General features: G+C 38.2%; 1 protein-coding gene across 1 annotated transcript; it reads left to right on the top strand.

Moving 5' to 3' along the window:
- The first annotated feature begins 3,085 nt into the window (after positions 1 to 3,085).
- Positions 3,086 to 17,555, top strand: ikbkb (inhibitor of nuclear factor kappa B kinase subunit beta). Its single transcript, XM_026342802.1, has 22 exons — positions 3,086 to 3,223; positions 4,068 to 4,189; positions 5,859 to 5,953; positions 8,344 to 8,464; positions 9,256 to 9,325; positions 10,663 to 10,751; positions 11,419 to 11,508; positions 11,607 to 11,731; positions 12,131 to 12,238; positions 12,342 to 12,471; positions 12,608 to 12,802; positions 12,899 to 13,013; positions 13,415 to 13,538; positions 13,643 to 13,794; positions 13,918 to 13,979; positions 14,059 to 14,159; positions 14,256 to 14,305; positions 14,395 to 14,494; positions 15,382 to 15,529; positions 15,826 to 15,923; positions 16,102 to 16,195; positions 16,327 to 17,555. The coding sequence occupies exons 2-22, from the start codon at positions 4,085 to 4,087 to the stop codon at positions 16,369 to 16,371; spliced, it is 2,217 nt and encodes a 738-aa protein (XP_026198587.1). The 5' UTR covers positions 3,086 to 3,223; positions 4,068 to 4,084; the 3' UTR covers positions 16,372 to 17,555.
- Positions 17,556 to 17,569: the final 14 nt, after the last annotated feature.

Below are 17,569 nucleotides of genomic sequence, written 5' to 3'. Positions count from 1 at the left end.
GAAGGGGACTACTACAAACCGATGACTACTCCAAGGGAGTAGTTTTAGATTATTCGTTTTCCGGCAAGACAATGACCCGAAGCATTCAGCAGAAACTGCACGGAAATGGTTTACTGACAACAAGCTGAATGTTCTGGAGTGGCCGAGTCAAAGCCCAGACCTCAATCCAATAGAGAATGTGTGGATGGACTTGAAAAGGGCTGTTCACACCTGATCCCAACGCCACCGGACAAAACTTCAGCAGTTTTGCAAAGAAAAATGGCAAAAAATTCCAGTGTCCAGATGTGCAAGCCTAGTTGAGACCTATCCACACAGACTCCATGCTGTGATTGCAGCCAAAGGTGCATCTACTAAATACTGACCTGAAAGGGGGTGAATATTAATGCAAACAATGATTTCACCTTATATATTTTTTTTCAATTGACACTACTTTGGAGAAACCTGTTTTCACTTTGACATTAATGATAATTTTTCTGAAAAGTTTTTGTCAAAGTCTGCAACTTTTATTGACCATGACTGATTTATAATGTCAAAAAAGGATGAAACATTCAAGGAGGTGCTGAAGAGCTCATGAATCGAGTCCACCTGCAGCAGCAGCTGCAGAGCTGTGGGCACAGGGAGCTCAAGGAGCGACCAGGCACCGGCGGCTTTGGGAACATAACAAGATGGCAAAATAAGGTACACACACTTTAAACACCTGAAACAAACTAATACATAAAAATAACAGAGCAGATAAAAATATATACATATATATACAGTATATATTACAAAATTAATACGTGCTCGTCCTGTTTACAAATACGTTTTGCAAATGTCAGCAAAAAAATCTCCCACATTCCTCAGAAACAGCACTGTGAAACTGAGTCAGTGCTTATTGGACAAGTCCGTACTCATATGCAAAAAGTCATATGAAACATTTTCCACATAACACTTTTTTGGTTCACTTGGACAGTTCCTGAAAGTAGGATGACTTTAATAGGTGCTGAATGATATACTATTGATTTTTCAGGTGTACAGGGGCCTAAACATGCATTTGATGCTCTGTGGGTGACAGTGGTTAACCATTTGGCACCATAAGTCGTGTGTTACAACCACTATGCTCTTTATTCAACCCAGCCCTTACTCAGGAAATCAGTCACTTATACTCAGAAATAGCCCCATCTTTTCTTAGCACCAACAGTGATTTTATTTGCATTGGATAATTCATGTTCATTGTTTTTACTGTCTGTTAACTCCACATTAAATGGCTCAGAACACAGCACTTCAGGATGTAGTGGTTGGCGGTTGTTAGCTTGGCGTCTGCATTATTTGTTTCCATCTGTAATAGATTAGAGCACACTCCCACTATTTGATGGAGAAACACACAAAAAACACACACACACAAGTGCACACACAGTGACATTTGAAGGTTACTTTAAAAATGTAATCTATTACCTATGACTCTAGTTGAAAGTTATGCATTGCACCAGCTTCCTCCATCACACATGAGTCACAGCTCACCATTTAGTGCACACCTCCTCCTTTGTGTTAAAAAAGTATTTCAATTTGCCTTCATTTGACAGCTCATTATTTACATTATGCAATGAAAACCACACTTTTAAACATGTGTGTTTACTGTCTTAATGTGTGGGTGAATGTTTTCGTAGTTCCTTGAACTCAGACTCTTCAAGTCCATAAACAAAGTATCAAGTGTAGCCTACAAGAATTTGTCCAGCTAGGTGTTGTCCCCATCTCAAAGTGTCCCCACGTGAAGTACAACACAATATTAATCTACTGAACACATAGAATTGACGAAAGCATATAGTAAAAACAGTAAAGCCTAACAGTACCCTTATTTAATTCTGATTTGAAGTAATACTCACCAGGTAACATGTTAACCTAAAAGAAACAAGCAACTGTCAGACATTTCAACAAACTGTTGGTATCAAAATATTATTATATATACTATCATTTAATGTCAATGTAAAAAACAGAAATGAGAGCATTTCAACAGTAACAGTGCCTGTTAAACTGCTATGACAGAATAAAAACAGCTACGTTATACTGAAGCAAAGAAGCTTGCATAATAATAGGCCATGCAATCGAGGCCAACGTTTAAGTTACTTTCAAAGTTATATAACAGCTAACAAAAGGTCTTTAATTATGGGTTTCATTTATTCTTTATTTTCCTGAAGTTTTCTCTCTTGTGTACTCTCCCGTGTTCTGGGAAGCAGCACCGTGATGTGTTAGTAAATATTTTCAATCTGATAAAGTGGGTGGCACACGCACAACCATCACAAAGACGTCACGGAACCTCAGATGGGTCTTAGCAAATGAAGATGAGACTTTGAGGTTTTCACCTGATCCAAGAAAAGCAGATGATAACGTCAAGAGCATCACTGATCTGGAATCTCTCAAGTGCATCGTCTCCAAACACAACATCCGCTGGAACATCAGTGACACTGTACAGTTGAAGAACTTTGGATGTTTTATAGTAAAACATTTTAAATACTAATATAAATGTAGTGGGTTATTTTTATATTGTTTTTTTTTATTATATGCTGTTCACTTTGAGATGATGACAGTGTCCATTACTAAACTAATGGCACTGATCAGCTCCTTATTAATAATGATAATAATCAATAAATAAGGGCTATTTAATGTGCTTTGTGTAATGTTTTACAGCATGTTCTGAATAAACAGACTATCCACAATGAATGACAGTTTATATGTCATGTTTCAATTTGCCTCAAAGCCCTATGTGTTTCTCCTGAACAGCAAATGCCTGATTTACACTGGTTCAAAGGTTTGTAGTCATTTAGGAATGAAAAATGAAACATGCATGTTTTCAGCTGTGCTAAAATTATTACAATATGATTTTCTAATGACCATTTAGCATTTTAAATATACCTGCAATGTTATATATGTATTGTTTGCTTGTTAACCTTAAAGTTTGAGGCATCTCTGTGAGAGCTCGGGCTTTTCACACACGTTCATTGAACGCATCATGCGCGGACTCACCGTCTGGATGCGAGTCGGAGACTCCGCCCTCATGTGGGCGGAGCCCCCGCTGCAGGTTTACAGGAAACTGGAGGATCAGGAAGTAGAAAGTTTGTGAGATTTGTTGTGTCGCCAAAATGTCCACTGTTGTGTTAAAAGTTTAACTTGTCTAAAGGCCAGAAACACACAGTATTCAAAGAAAACCAGGTGTGAACGTGTGTGAACGCTGCCTTCGAAGTTTAAGGTAGGATTTAGTTCAAATAATACTTAAGTTAAGGAGCTTGTCAACATGAAAATAAAACATCTACGTTGTGCTACATTGTAACAGTTTCAGAAACGAGGAACCGTAACCAGCCGAGAAGGAATTTATTTTATTGTTTCCTTTTAATGTATAAGTTTTGTTAAGAGCAAAGATGTGAGGTCATTAGAAACGAAAGCACGATGGGTTCATGTTAGTATGTATGTAGTCATGTAGTATTCCTATAAACTGCAACAGGAAGCACTTAATAGAGCTGGGCCTGACCCCCCTTTATAAAATGAGTGTATAATATTGAATCTGTCTCATGGCAGCTGGTGTAAAAAAACAAAAACAACATGAAGCCAGTGTTTATTCACAGTTAGAGAAAGCTGTTGAGAACAAAAGTAATAGTAAATCAGATTATTATTATAATTATTATTGCTAGTATTCGTAGTAGTATCTGCAGACACAGCAACATTTTTAAATGGGCGGCCATTTTCTATCTGAATGTTTATTTTGGTTTATCACATAGACAGTTGTTGCAGTACCAATAATACAGCCGTCAGGAAAACTAAACTTTAACATTGCTGAAATCAACCTTATAATCACTACTAAACGTTTACAGTTGCACATTATCATAATAATGCTTTTAGTATGGTAATGTTAGCATGCCAAGTTGCTCAATGACCAAATGAACTTAAGAACAACTAAGGGTAAGAAAAGTTTAGACTGATGGAGCCTCTTTTACCAGTAGTGGCGATCCACTGTGTTTTTGTTTTCTAGTTTGTGTTTACAGAGCCACTATTAAGCTTGTAAAGTTCTTATCTGAAATTTGTTGTACTGGTTGTAGGACGTGCTGAAGAGATCATGAATCCAGTCCACCTGCAGCAGGTACAGAGCTGTGGGCACTGGGAGCTCAAAGAGCGTCTGGGCACCGGCGGCTTTGGGAATGTAACAAGATGGCAAAATAAGGTACACACACTTAAAACATGGTGTGACTTTTTGAATTTTGGTTTTTTTTGTGACCAGGCCCAAATAGCAAACTGAGAATTCCTCTTCCAGAAAGGTTCAAATAGCAGGCTTTGACATGTTTGAGCATTTTAAGTGCTCATATAGAACATTTTCCTAGCGGAAATAAACATCTCATCAAAAAGAAAAATGTAAATAAAGACATAAAAATAATAGAGCCAATAAAAAAAGATAAATAAATAACTCCTAGTCCTGTTTTTCAAATAAAACTTATAATTCTTAAAATTACAGCAGAAGAACTCCCACTCTTCCCCAGAAACAGCGGTGTAAAACAGAAATCGCTGCTTATTGGACAAGTCTGTACTCATATGCAAATAGTCACATGAAACTTAACATTTTCTATGTGGAACTGACACTTTTTTGTTCACCTGAAAAGTTCATGAAATTAGGATGACGTCAGTCCAGGAAGCCGCTATCTTCACACAGTTCAGTAGAAGCGTATCTCTTATAATGATATCACTCTAAGTCACAGGATGAGAACAGTGGCTTCATAAACAATAGTACACTATGAGAAGATGAATACACCCACTTAGTGGACCTTCCCCTTCCTTTCTTTACAACTATATTTACTCACACTTGCATAAGAGTAAAGAATAGAGATTTGTCAGGCATCATCGTGTGAACGTTGGCGTATGTCATTGAGATCCAGGGACTGCAGAAAAGCACTTAGAATATGATTTCTTGGATCTCCTTTCTCTTCTTTCTCTTCTCTTTCATGTATTGCTCCCTTAGGGGCTGCATTTCTGACCTTAAAATATGTAAAGTTTTTAATTTATGAAATTTTCTCTTTCTTAAATCAGTTTTTGAATAATACAGCTGCTGTTTAGAGTAACCAAGAAAGCTGTGTTCAAGAGCAACTGATTTATTATTTAACATTATAATCGTTGCTGATCATCTGCGTAGGCAAAAGGAAGTGGCAGTAAATCACAGGATGAAAGTGACGCAACTGAAGAGGGCACTGCCAGCTCTGCCTCTGCGGTAGAGAATAATAGTATTAGTAATGACTAATCTTCCTGTATTTCTGACTATACTCTTAGGCTATTATTAGTTCAAAGATCGGCTTATGGGAAGCAGGATAGGTTCCTTTTCCCCATTGATGCAATGAGAAGCAACTAGTGAGATATACTTCTGTTGTTCATTATAAATGGCAAGTGGCTAGATGGTTAGTGCTTTGCAGAGAGTTGTTTTTTACTATGCAATCATCTCTGTACATCATCAAGCAGAAATACTAAATATCAAGCTTTAGCAAAAAAAATAAAAAATAAAAAATAAATTTCACTGATATGTTATTGTTGTTATATTGTTGTGAAAAATATTAGTTCAGAAAGGGGTAGAAATTGTTTTTGCAAATGTTATGAACAATTTATGGTACAACATCACAGTAGACAGTAAATGTATTTTCATTTAATAGATACTTTCAGAAAATAATCTACAGATTAATTATGAAAATAATTGTTTATTGTATTCCTCGATGTAAACACAGAATGAACTATAACAAAAAATCACAGCCTACTTAAAAATGTTAGGACACTTTTAATGTTAGAGAAAAGCTGTTGATACTAATTTGCCACTTTATATCAGCAACATTATTGTTTTCTAATCATGCTTTCAGGAAACAGAGGAGCAGATTGCTATAAAGCAGTGTCGTCAGGAGCTCAGCGAGAGAAACAGAGAGAGATGGTGTCTGGAGATCCAGATCATGAAGAGGTAAGTTTGACTCTCACATTCATCAACCTGCTGAAGGATCTCTATTGGCCCCACCACCCTTCCTCCTTCACCTTCACAGCAGACACATGGTAACTTTAGACCTGCAGATACCATCCATTAAAACAGAAAAAGGGAATTTAGGTGGGATTACACATCACATAACTCAAGTGTAACATATATTATACATACAAATATCGTACACTGCCTGTCAAAAAAAAGTTACACACTCAATTCACACCCAATTTCTTGTATTGATGATGGGAGAGTCTGACCACTGCACAGGTTTTCTCCTGCACATTCACATACTCAATGGGGTTAGGTTCTGGTGGCCAATCCATGTGTGAAACTGATGTCATGCTCCGTCAACCACTCTTTCACAATTTGAGCCAGATGAATGCTGGCATTGTCATCTTGGAATATTCCCGTGCCATCAAGGAAGAAAAAAACGCACTCATGTAATAACCTGGTCATTCAGTATATTCAGTAGTTGGCTGACCTCATTTTTTGGGCACATAACGTTGCTGAACCTAGACCTGACCAACTGCAGCAACCCGAGATCATAGCACTGCCCCCACAGGCTTGTACAGTTGTCGGCCTTACTTTGTCAGTCGCAGTTCTACTCTTAAATAATCCTACAAATGTTGTTCTTACAGTGCCTATAAAAAGTATTCACCCCCTTGGATGTTTCATCCTCTTATTGACATTATAAATCAATCATGGTCAATAAAAGTTGGCGATTTTGAAAATTGTTTTTAGAATAATATCTCATGAAAGTCAAAGTGAAAACTCAATAGGTCTCAATTAGGCTTAGGTTCAGAACAGACTGTAGTACAATGTTTTTTAGTTATTTAGTCATTAGCAATTCATGCTGTAACATCCAGGGACTGAATTAGGTCAGATTTCCTAACGGTTTTCTTTGCTTTTGATTGACCACGTCATCTTGCCCACAGCTCGTGTGTCTGTTTACAGAAGATTCTGGATTTTTTTTTTTTTTTGGTAGTGATGTGTCTTAGTGTGTGACACATTTTAAAATGTCTGAAGTGGTGAATTCCCCGTGTTTTTCTTTTTAGCTTCCAAACTCTTTCAAGTGTTGCCTTGAAGGTCGTTTTGGTTTTAGTTTGACATAGAGTATTGTGACTCACTCTGGTATAGTCCATGACAAGCTGCGTGCTGATTAGTTTGACATTTGACTTTTATGTATCGTACTGTTTTACAAGTTTTCTCAAAATAAAAATATAATTTGTTTCTTGAAATAGTAAAAATCGCACAAGGACATTAAATAATTAGAACAGCAGTGTTTGGGTTATTTTGGTCTGTTGGTGGTTATTTCTGACACGGTGATGTGCCGCCTCCTCATTTTGTGTTTCATTTCCACACGTCTTCAGTTTAGGTGTTGGGTCACTGGGGTTTGTGGTGCCTGTGCAGGTTTTGATTGTCTGGGATAAGTGTGTGTGTGTGTGTGTGTGTGTGTGTTTTGTCATTGGTGGTGAAAACATGATTATAAAACCAGTTCTTTCCAAGTCCCAGTTTAACAAGTATGTTGTTTTCAGACAGACATGGTCACAGCCACAAACCTCCCGTGCACCCACGCTTAACTCGTGGAAGAACCACAGGGCAGGGGACACATACATGGCAACTTACTATTATGCTGTATTATTACAGCTACTTAACACACACACATATATATGAGAATCCTATGTCAATACAATAAAAAAAATACAGGATTTTCATAGATTTAACTATATCAAATGGTCTTTAGATTTGTGTCATTGTTCACCAGTTTGATAAAACTCACTAGGTCTGTTAATGATGCTTATTATTCTAGTGATGACTGTTATCTATCTGCTGTTACAACACACTGTTCACATGTGCTACACTGTTATGATTACAGCATGAACCAATTTCCTAGTGGATCTGGTATCAGTTGGTCTTTGTTATCTTTTTGTTTCTCCTCCCTTGTTTAAACACGTTGCTTTAATCAGAGTTAGGAAACTTGTAAAGAATGGGAAAACGGAGAAGGTAACAAAGCAGATCAAAGAGCAGAGGGATGATCAAATACATTTTAAAGTTCATTACCTAACTGCCAAATTATTTGGGTGCATCCAGGGTGGCAATTAGACCTTACTTTATTTTAATAGGTCACAGGCCAAATACATTAAAACACACAGTATAAATCTATATCTGTAAAAAAAATGTATTTTATTATTTTGATGTCAGGTATCGTAAAGGGAGAGTTGACTCTGTTACAACTCTGACAAATTGTAGCACGTTAGTACTGTAATAATACATTTCTGGTGCCTGATTTGTAAATTTATATGCCAGTAATGGTAAGACGTAGGTACATTGTGCAGCCTTTCAGACTGATATCTGCCCGACCTTTACTCTCTCAGGTTGAACCATGTCAATGTGGTTGCTGCCAGAGAGGTTCCTGAGGGAATGCAGAAAACTGTGGCCACCAATGACTTGCCACTGCTGGCAATGGAGTACTGTCAGGGGGGGGACTTGAGAAAGGTAAGTTTAAGAAAAGTATAAGGCAACTGTAGCCCGCTCTCCCTAATCATGCTTAATTGCAATAAACTAATAAACTAAACTAATAAAAATTGTGTTTATTTCCCTGAGATTAAGATACATACAGTAAATGTGTGCCAATACCTGGTGATTGATTACATTTCTTTTTGGGGGAGAGATATTCTCACACCAACTGACTGTGCAGCCTGAGGCAATATACAATGTTAGCACCAGGCAGCCACCAGAAGAAAAAATGCCAACCATCACAAACTGCACTGTCATAAACATTTCAAAGCATCCCAGATGGCCAAAAACTAAGCGGTGGAGTTGGGGGCAGATAGAGTTGTTAGTGTGGACAGAGAGTAGAAAACCATCCTTCTTTATTTGGCCTACCACAAGTTTCCAGCAGTGAAACACTATAAATATATTATTTGGAATAAAACAAATCAGTCAAAAGTGCTCATTTGCCAATTTGCAACTATTTTTAGTTTATAAAAATAAGAGCTCTGTCAAAAGTAGTAGATCTTGTGATGTGAAGCAGTTTTAAACTGTATGTGTAAAATGTTTTCTCTCTTTTGAAAATATTTAAGTCTTTAGATTAAGGATTAAAAAGGAGATGTGCAAAATGTCTTGTGTAACAAGGTCTGTAAAGCCTGATAAACATGAGCAAGAGCAAAGAGCAGAATACCCTGAAAAAGGAGACATTCATAAAATAAACAGACCCTTGGCTGTGTTCACATGTACAACTTTCCTGTTATTTAAGTGTCATGTGTCTGTGTATGTGATCTCTGCAGTATCTGAACCTGTTGGAGAACTGCTGCGGAATGAGGGAGGGCTCTGTTTTGATTCTGTTACGCGACATTTGTGAGTATCTGGTTCAGTGGCCTGCTGCAATGTGACTATTGCCAAATCTTTAATTATGTGTATGTAAGAGTGACAGATTGATTAGGAGTGCTGGCAGCGTGATTAGTTTTCTGTGGTATGGCGGTAGTGGTCACGGTGACCAGTACCGTAATATCACCAATGACCCAAAGCCACTGACATCTTAGTCACTATGGTGACAGCTCACCCTAAAACAGAGTTTTACGTCAACAGTCAAACAGTCACGGTCTCTTTTACAAACAGCGTATGAGAGATAGCATCACAATCATTAAAGACTGTGTAACATAGTGTTGTGCATCATTCATTTTTATTTCCTTTTCCTATTAACCACTAGTGGACATTTCCTGATAATGAGTGATCCCTTTAAAACTGCTTGCACGGCATGCACACCCACACCCCAAAAGTCATTGTCATACACACACACACACACATACATACGTATGTGAGCAAAGGTTATAAGTTCTGCTTCATTAAACTTGCGGCATGTCACACATGCTAGTCACCCTTTGATGCAAGTGAAGGGACATTAGAGTTTCAATTATAAATTGAGACAACTTTTTTGTTAGACTTTAATCTAAGTTACAGCAGGTCTAAAGCCAAATAATGTTTTCTATAGAGAATTTTCATCCTCTGACGATTCCTATTAAAGTGTAACTTACCACCAGGCTGGAGGTATTTTGCTGTGGACTAAAATTGTTTGGTTAATCTCTGACCCAACCTGCTTTGTTGCACCTGTAACCACAACCAGCAGGTGGCTATTATGATATCACAGTCTCCTGGAGTACACCTGTATAAGTGAAGAGGATTTTCAGACAAAATCTGGTTTTCTTGTGCAGCAGCAAAAAGCTAATGAACATCATAAACATCTTGTTTTTGTTGACCTGACATTAAAGTTGATGTGATCAACTTCTGATCCCATCTGACAGTGCTGCTCGATCTGGTCAGAAGTAAAACAAAGTTGAAACCTGAAAAGAAAATCTAAGAGTGTGTAGTTTAGGAGATGTGACCTATATCGTGGCTGCTCATCTCTGCTTGAGTCTATATGGACCTATTGATTTTAATACAGGAGATCACGTGGTTAAATTATACAAATTGAAGTTGTGCAATGTTTACATTATTAAACATAGTTTCATTGAGTTTAATAAGAAATCGTTACATTCAGGTTTTATTTATCACATTTGCTTATTTTAAGTACAGATTAACTTGTCTGTGCTGGACAGGGTCTGTTAGTAACACTAGGTAACACTAGTTACAAATGACCACTAATTTATCTATTTTTCTTGTTCCTCCTTCTATTTCTTATTATTATTTTCCTTCAGCGTCGGCTCTGACCTACCTCCACAACAAGAGGATCATCCACAGAGATTTGAAACCTGAAAACATCGTGCTGCAGCAGGGAGAGAAAAGAGTGGGTTAAAGACCCTGTGAACCATATTGTTATTACAAATACAGCCAAACCACAACAGAGAGGTCACATAAAGCCTTTTTGCCTCTTTGGGTTTTGTGGAATAAGTGCATGAGACTCGTCTCTCTCACGTTCACATGTTTACACTCACCAGTTCAGCTGCACTGAATGTTTAATGTGGAAAAATGTAATTCTTTAACTCATCCTCGTAGCTATACGAGGTCTTTGGCATTGCTCTTAACTTCCTCTGTGGCTTTCCCTTTGTTTTGTCCTTTATGCAACAAATCATGCCATGCCACACTCCAGCATGCAATAGGACACAGGAAAGTGAAGATTGTTATTTAACTGAGACCCGACATATTTAAGAGGTCATATATTCACATTTATGCACATCACTTTGTTTACTGAACTTTAACTAACTTTAGCCGCACTAAGTTTTCCATGAACATTTGTTTTTTGTTTTTTTGATTTTTCACTACAAGAGATATGTAGATTCTAGAGATATGCACCACAGAACATAAAAAAACATGTAATAAGAATAACTTGACATATTCCTTGGATTAAGTTCTTATTTCTTCAAAATGTAAAACAATTTCTTCTAGTTATGAATTTTCTTATAAGACAAATCTACTAAAATCTTATTATTCTTCACTCTTTCCCTTAATTTTAGTTGATCCACAAGATCATAGATCTTGGATATGCTAAAGAGCTGGACCAGAGTAGCCTTTGCACTTCATTTGTGGGAACCCTGCAGTACTTGGTAAGTGATGAAACCTGGGTGAACATGTTTTACACAGTCTCCTCACAGTAGTCAAGAGATCAACAGCTGAAACTGTTATTTTTCCTTCCAAATTTAAGGCTCCAGAGCTCATCGAGAGGCAGAAGTACACGGTCACGGTGGACTACTGGAGCTTTGGGACTTTGGTGTTTGAGTGTATCACAGGATTTCGCCCTTTCTTACCAACGTGGCAGCCTGTTCCCTGGTAAGACCACCTTAAAAGATTTACAACAATGTTTTTGAGTGTTAAGCAATGATAAGCCTAATTCCAAATAATGTTATCATTACATTGATGGATTTTAACACATACAGAAGATATCAACAATCGCTACTAAAGTAAAGAATTGCAGGAAATGTGGCTTGTGCCAATATCAATGTCCCTGGTGATTCCCTAATATGATAAATGAAAGATGTGTAACTCGAGGGAATCTGTGCTAAATAGAGGGAAAATAGCCCATTATTGCAGGTCCAGTTACCAGCATGGAAAAGTTACATGCCCTCACAATGAGGATAAAATGGAGGGAAGAAATGAAAAGGCAAAGAAGTGCAAACCCAAACCTGAATCCTTTGGTTTCTCTCATATAATGCACCTTCATCTTTTCAGGCACAATAAACTGAGGCTAAAACAGGACAGTGACATTGTAGTCTATGAGGACCTCTCAGGGGACGTCCGCTTCTCTAAACATCTTCCCCAGCCCAACAACCTCAATAGGTGATTTTATCTGTGACAGACCTGCACTCATGATGAAAATAAAATCTCCAAATGAAGATTGTAATGAATCAATGAGACAGTTTAATGTGTTACCTGTTTACAGTCTGTTATTGGAGAAGCTGGAGAGGTGGCTGCAGCTCATGTTAAAGTGGTCTCCTCAGGAAAGAGGCAAAGATCCCAATACTACACCCACTGACTGCTTCTCCCAGCTGGAGATCTTACTGAAACTGAAGGTTAATATTGTTATTCATTTATTTATTATTTATTCTTAAACGTTATTCAGAAATCACTGGTCTGATGTTGATAAAGAGGTTACATCTTTGAATCTCTCAGAGACCGACTACTTATTTCACTTGTCTTTTTCTTTAGCTAGTTCATGTGCTGAACATGATGTCCGCTAGGATCTTGACATACTCAGTCTCGGACAATGAGACGGTGGCCGAACTGCAGCTGAGAATAGAAAAAGATACCAACATCCCTGCAGCCAATCAGGAGCTGCTGCTGGAAGCAGGATTAGCCTTGGAGCCTCATGGAGCGGCCACTCAGTGCGCCATAGATTACACAGTAATATCACACAAACACTCTACATACAAAGCATTCACAGAATATTCAGCAGAGCAGTCTGATAACAGATTAAGTTATTGCACTATTGTTCTGTAGGAGATAGACGGGCGTCGAACAGATTTGCCTCTCGTCTTCCTGTTTGATCGCTCCTCTTGCAGTTATGAGCCCCAGTTTGCTCCACGTGCTCTCCCTGAAAACATCCGCGTTGTCCGTAAGTACAAATGTTTTTTTTTTTATAATTTATTATTGTATTTTGTGATGATCTAATAGTTTTCCTGTAGAAGTTTTGCATACATTGTTAATAATTTACCAAACATAAACTATTATAACATTTTTTTCAACAAACTTGACCATATCTAAACCACACACATCTGTGTATGTAACGGTGAAACAAATATTACGCCCCCTCAAAAAGGTTAATAGTGTTTACTGGTGTAGATTTAAATGTGAAATGTTTTTAAGCTTATTTTCAGTCTGAATTGAAAACCCTGGAGCAAAATAAATCAGTTTGCAGGACTATAAAGTGCTATGTTTGGTTTAATAAAATTAAATAAAAATAACCATCCTTTGCTCTTGTCTGTCCGTGTGTTTCCATCTCTTTCTTTCTCACAGAGAGTGATCCCAAGCGTGCTCTGCCTTACAGCCATCTGAGGAGGACTTGCGGCCAGGCGTGGCACACCATCCGCTCTCTGAAAGAAGACTGGCAAAGACTTCAGCAGGGGCAGAAAGCTGCCATGTAGGACATACTCTACACAAATACATAGACATGTATTAACAGTTTGATAAAGCACTTTGTGTCAAACAGAAACACTCTTGTCTTCATTCATTCCTTTCTTTCAGTATGAGCCTGCTGAGACACAACTCTTCACTGTCCAAACAGAAGAATGAGATGGTGTCTATGCACCAGAGACTTACAGCTAAGCTGGAGTTCTTCATCACGAGCCTTCACATAGACATGGACAAATACCAGGAGCAGACAGCCACTGGGATCGGTACTATGTTTCAAAAATGTGGTGGTAGATAGCAGGGAATTTACACTTGTCCCTTTCATACTGGTTTAATTGTATTGTTTGTCTGACTAATACATTTCTTTTGCTTAATTTACTGTTTTTTAGCATCAGAGAAACTCCTGAGTGTGTGGAGGGAGATGGAGCAAACTGCCTTGAGCTGTGGTCAGGTACAGTTGAGTGCACGTGTGTGTGTAAAAGTATTAACATGTGCTTTAGAAAGACTAAAACTCGTTTTTGGTTGTCCAGGCCAAGGTGAGTGAACTGGAGGAGGAGATGATGCAGCTGCAGCCAGATATAGTCGATGTGCAGAGGCAGCCATGGAGGAGTGGAGAAGCCCTGGACACACTGTAAGTCTGAACCAAACTCCACAGTAAAAATAGTTGAAACAACATCAACTGCTTTCTGATTTTGGGCCCTGCTCTCTTCCCCTCTTTGATCCTCAGTGAAGGAAAAGCCATGGAGCTGTTCCGCAAACTCAGAGAGAAACACAGAGGTTTGGATTTTCATGCATCTGTTCACTTTTTACTTAACACTCTCCATGGTGTCTCCAAGTGAAAATAAATTTTTCCATTTCCTTCTCAGACCAGAGGTGTCCAGGGGACGGACAGGAGGTGGTTCGTCTGGTGGTTCAGGCTGTACAATTCTACGAGAGGAAGCTGAAAGACTTCTACACTCACCTTAGGTACTTACCCATTAAATCCTGAAAACTATTCCCAGATTGCATAAAACAGGGCACATTTCACAGCCGCCCAAAGCCCCAACACACCTTTTGATGAATAACCAATATACTGGAATACGTCATTATGTTTGGGAAAATGTGGGTTAACAGACTGAATGAGTCCTGAGCAGCTGTACTGTGTGACTCCTGTTTGGAAATGTGTGCCGCTGTAAAAACAACAGAAGAAAGTTTTTTATAGATTTTGTAAAGCAATGTTGAGGGTCAATTTACAGGCTGTATCAAAAATGTACAAATGTTGTACTATTTAACATCATGTATGTCAATACATAATTCATTATTTGTATACAAGTCACAAAAGGGATTTTTATTGGTGAAAATGACCTTTTCACAAAACACATTTGAGATTTCTGAAATCAGAAAAGAAACAGAAAATAGTAACAGTAATTATGGCCACATTAATGCACCAGGGCCCTGCCCTGTTATGGCTCACTGGAGCACTTAAAGGAAATGTTATTAGCTACACCAATGTTTTTCATCTAATGACAAATGAAAATGTTTGCCTGGAAAAATGTCAAAAGACACAGGCGAGTGACATTTTTGTCCATCTGACTGGTGTCGGCACCCACACAGAATTTTACATAGGGTCATGAGATTTGTGGTTGTACATGTTTGTAAGTCATTATTCAATAAGTTTGGGCTCTTGTATAGAAGTTAGGATACGTTCCTGTTCACAACATGGCAAACCTGCAAAACATTTTATTCATGTATTAGTAATCCAAAACAATTGATACGCGATCCATTAAACAAACCAGCGACCTGCCAGAACTACTTTCTGTAATATACAGCGTCAGCACACGGACGTTTTACCGAGTCTTTTCCTTTGTACGCAGTAAGACAGCAGTGTGCCGTCAGCGTGTGATGGAGCTGCTGCCGAAGGTGGAGGGCGTGGTCCAGAGGATGGCTGAGAGTGAACAAGTCCTCATGAGTCTGCAGGAAAAACGACAGAGGGAGCTGTGGAACCTGCTCAAAGTGGCCTGTGTAAGGACACATGAACTACACTATGTTCATTTCATATATTGCGTATTATTATATTAAAAAAACTTTAAATGATAATCATGGAATAGCAGGAGGCGTGGCAGTGTTGATAGTTTTTCTCAAGCACCACTTGAACATCAGCTCTACTGTAAAACAATCTCAATCTCTAATGCTAAAAATGCTAAATGTAGTCAATAACATACAGTGAGAACTTGTTTCATCATATTTTGAAACAATGAGCGGGCGCTGTATGCTTTTATGTAGACACAGAATAAAGTGCATCATCTTGTCATGTGTAGAGTAAAGTTCGCAGCCCGGTGAGTGGGAGTCCCGATGGATTACGAACCCCTTCGTCAGTTCCTCCTCTTCTGACCCCCAGACCCAGCTTACAGCAGTTGTGAGTGCACTTCCCTTACAAGTTCACTACTTTTTATCTGCTTTCACACACACACACACACACACACTCCTAATTATTGACCGCATTGTCCAATCTTTCAGAGGTCACGAATACATTTCCTGATGAAGGTATCAAAATCATGAGTAATGTGCATGAATCACTTTGGGTGTGTGTGCAGTGATGAGCCTCTCGTGGAGGAGAGCAGGACATTTGAGAGCCGACTCCAGAGTTTGCTGCATGACACCATCCAGGAATCGGAGAGTAGTATGGAGGTACACACACACTCGCACTCTTCCCTCCTCATACCAAACACATTTGAATTCTCAGACTTGTTCTGATGCCAAGCCTCTGCCTGACATTTCACTGTATGTGTAAAGACTTTCACCTTTTGTGCTTGTCCTAGATGTTGAGGGAGTGGACGTGGCTGAGTGGAAGTGACCTCTCCTAAAATTGTTTCGCTTATTGGATTAGATGTGGTACTGTACTGCCTCTGTGTGGATGAAACGTCAAACTACACGGGGCTGTGGGATCAGCTGTGGTGTCCAACAATGTGAATGGAGGAATTGCTGCCGGCACATATTTGCTTAATGAGATTAAGGATTAGGTAAACTTCCTCACTGCCAGAAATTAGAGCACTGAAGTGAATTCTAACTTTGATTATAACTTCAATGAGAGACATGTTTTTATTTATTTGCCTGCCCGTTAAAGTTAAGCAGAGATAATAAATAGATTGTACCATTCATTTTGCACAGATCAACCATTCCACTCACATGATCCTGCAAAATTATACTTAAACGGTTTATAAAATCCCAGTGATAACAGTCCTACAGTCTTGTGATATGTGGAGAGGGCTGCAGACTTCAATCTGTATCTTTCTTGAGACGGCTCTCACACACACACACACATTACATTTTATCCTAAACTTACTCTACATAAAGTACAAGAGAATGAGAGAGGGAGATAATGTCTGTAAACAGAAACAGAAATATGTAGATATTAGTTTTGAAACTATATATTTCCGTTACTTTTGTTTAGTTTCTCAGAAAACGTCAAAACAAATGTGTTATGTACAATCATTACGGGTAAAAAAAAAAGGGGGTTGTAGTTGTATTGTGCACATATTTCTGTGTTGAACTTTGTGTTAGGTATCTTGATGTGTGTATCCGTTTTTATTTGTGTCAATTTTTGAATGCAGATTTTATTTTAAAAAGACAATCACTGAACAACATGGAAAGCGGTAACTAGATGCTGAATTACTTCACAAATGAAATCATTTTTGTACATCTATTGATAATAATATGGGAATGGACAGAGTGACACCTGTACAATATGACTGTTTATCTTAATAGTAGTCTTACTCTTTTTATATATTATATGTTCATTCATGTGTTTTAGGTATTGCCACTGCAATTTGAAAATCTTTTCTACACTTTGCCTAAATTTGTGTCCATCTGTGTCTTTACTGGATACAGATCACACAACCAGATGAAAGTGTCTGTGGCATCCTGTTGTCTATTTGTGTGCAAACTCTATGCTGTTTAGATTGTACTGTAAACTATCTGAATATCAGAAATTCTTTTAATACGTTGTAAAACAAAATTGAATTTTGTAAATGGAATACAGTGTTTTAATGTACTGTGAGTGAT

This window comes from Anabas testudineus, chromosome 9, assembly GCF_900324465.2.
Source record: "Anabas testudineus chromosome 9, fAnaTes1.2, whole genome shotgun sequence".
Taxonomy (NCBI): Eukaryota; Metazoa; Chordata; class Actinopteri; order Anabantiformes; family Anabantidae; genus Anabas; species Anabas testudineus.
The sequence above is the reverse complement of the archived record's forward strand: the minus strand, read 5'-3'. Positions and strand labels throughout refer to the sequence as shown.

What these genes read in the sequence shown, in the direction of transcription:
- ikbkb (XM_026342802.1), top strand. Translation starts at nt 4,085, where the DNA reads ATGAATCCAGTCCACCTGCAGCAGGTACAGAGCTGTGGGCACTGGGAG. An exon ending in ACCTGCTCAAAGTGGCCTGT is followed by an intron (nt 15,530 to 15,825) that starts GTAAGGACACAT and finishes TGTCATGTGTAG; the next exon opens with AGTAAAGTTCGCAGCCCGGT. An exon ending in AGACCCAGCTTACAGCAGTT is followed by an intron (nt 15,924 to 16,101) that starts GTGAGTGCACTT and finishes GTGTGTGTGCAG; the next exon opens with TGATGAGCCTCTCGTGGAGG.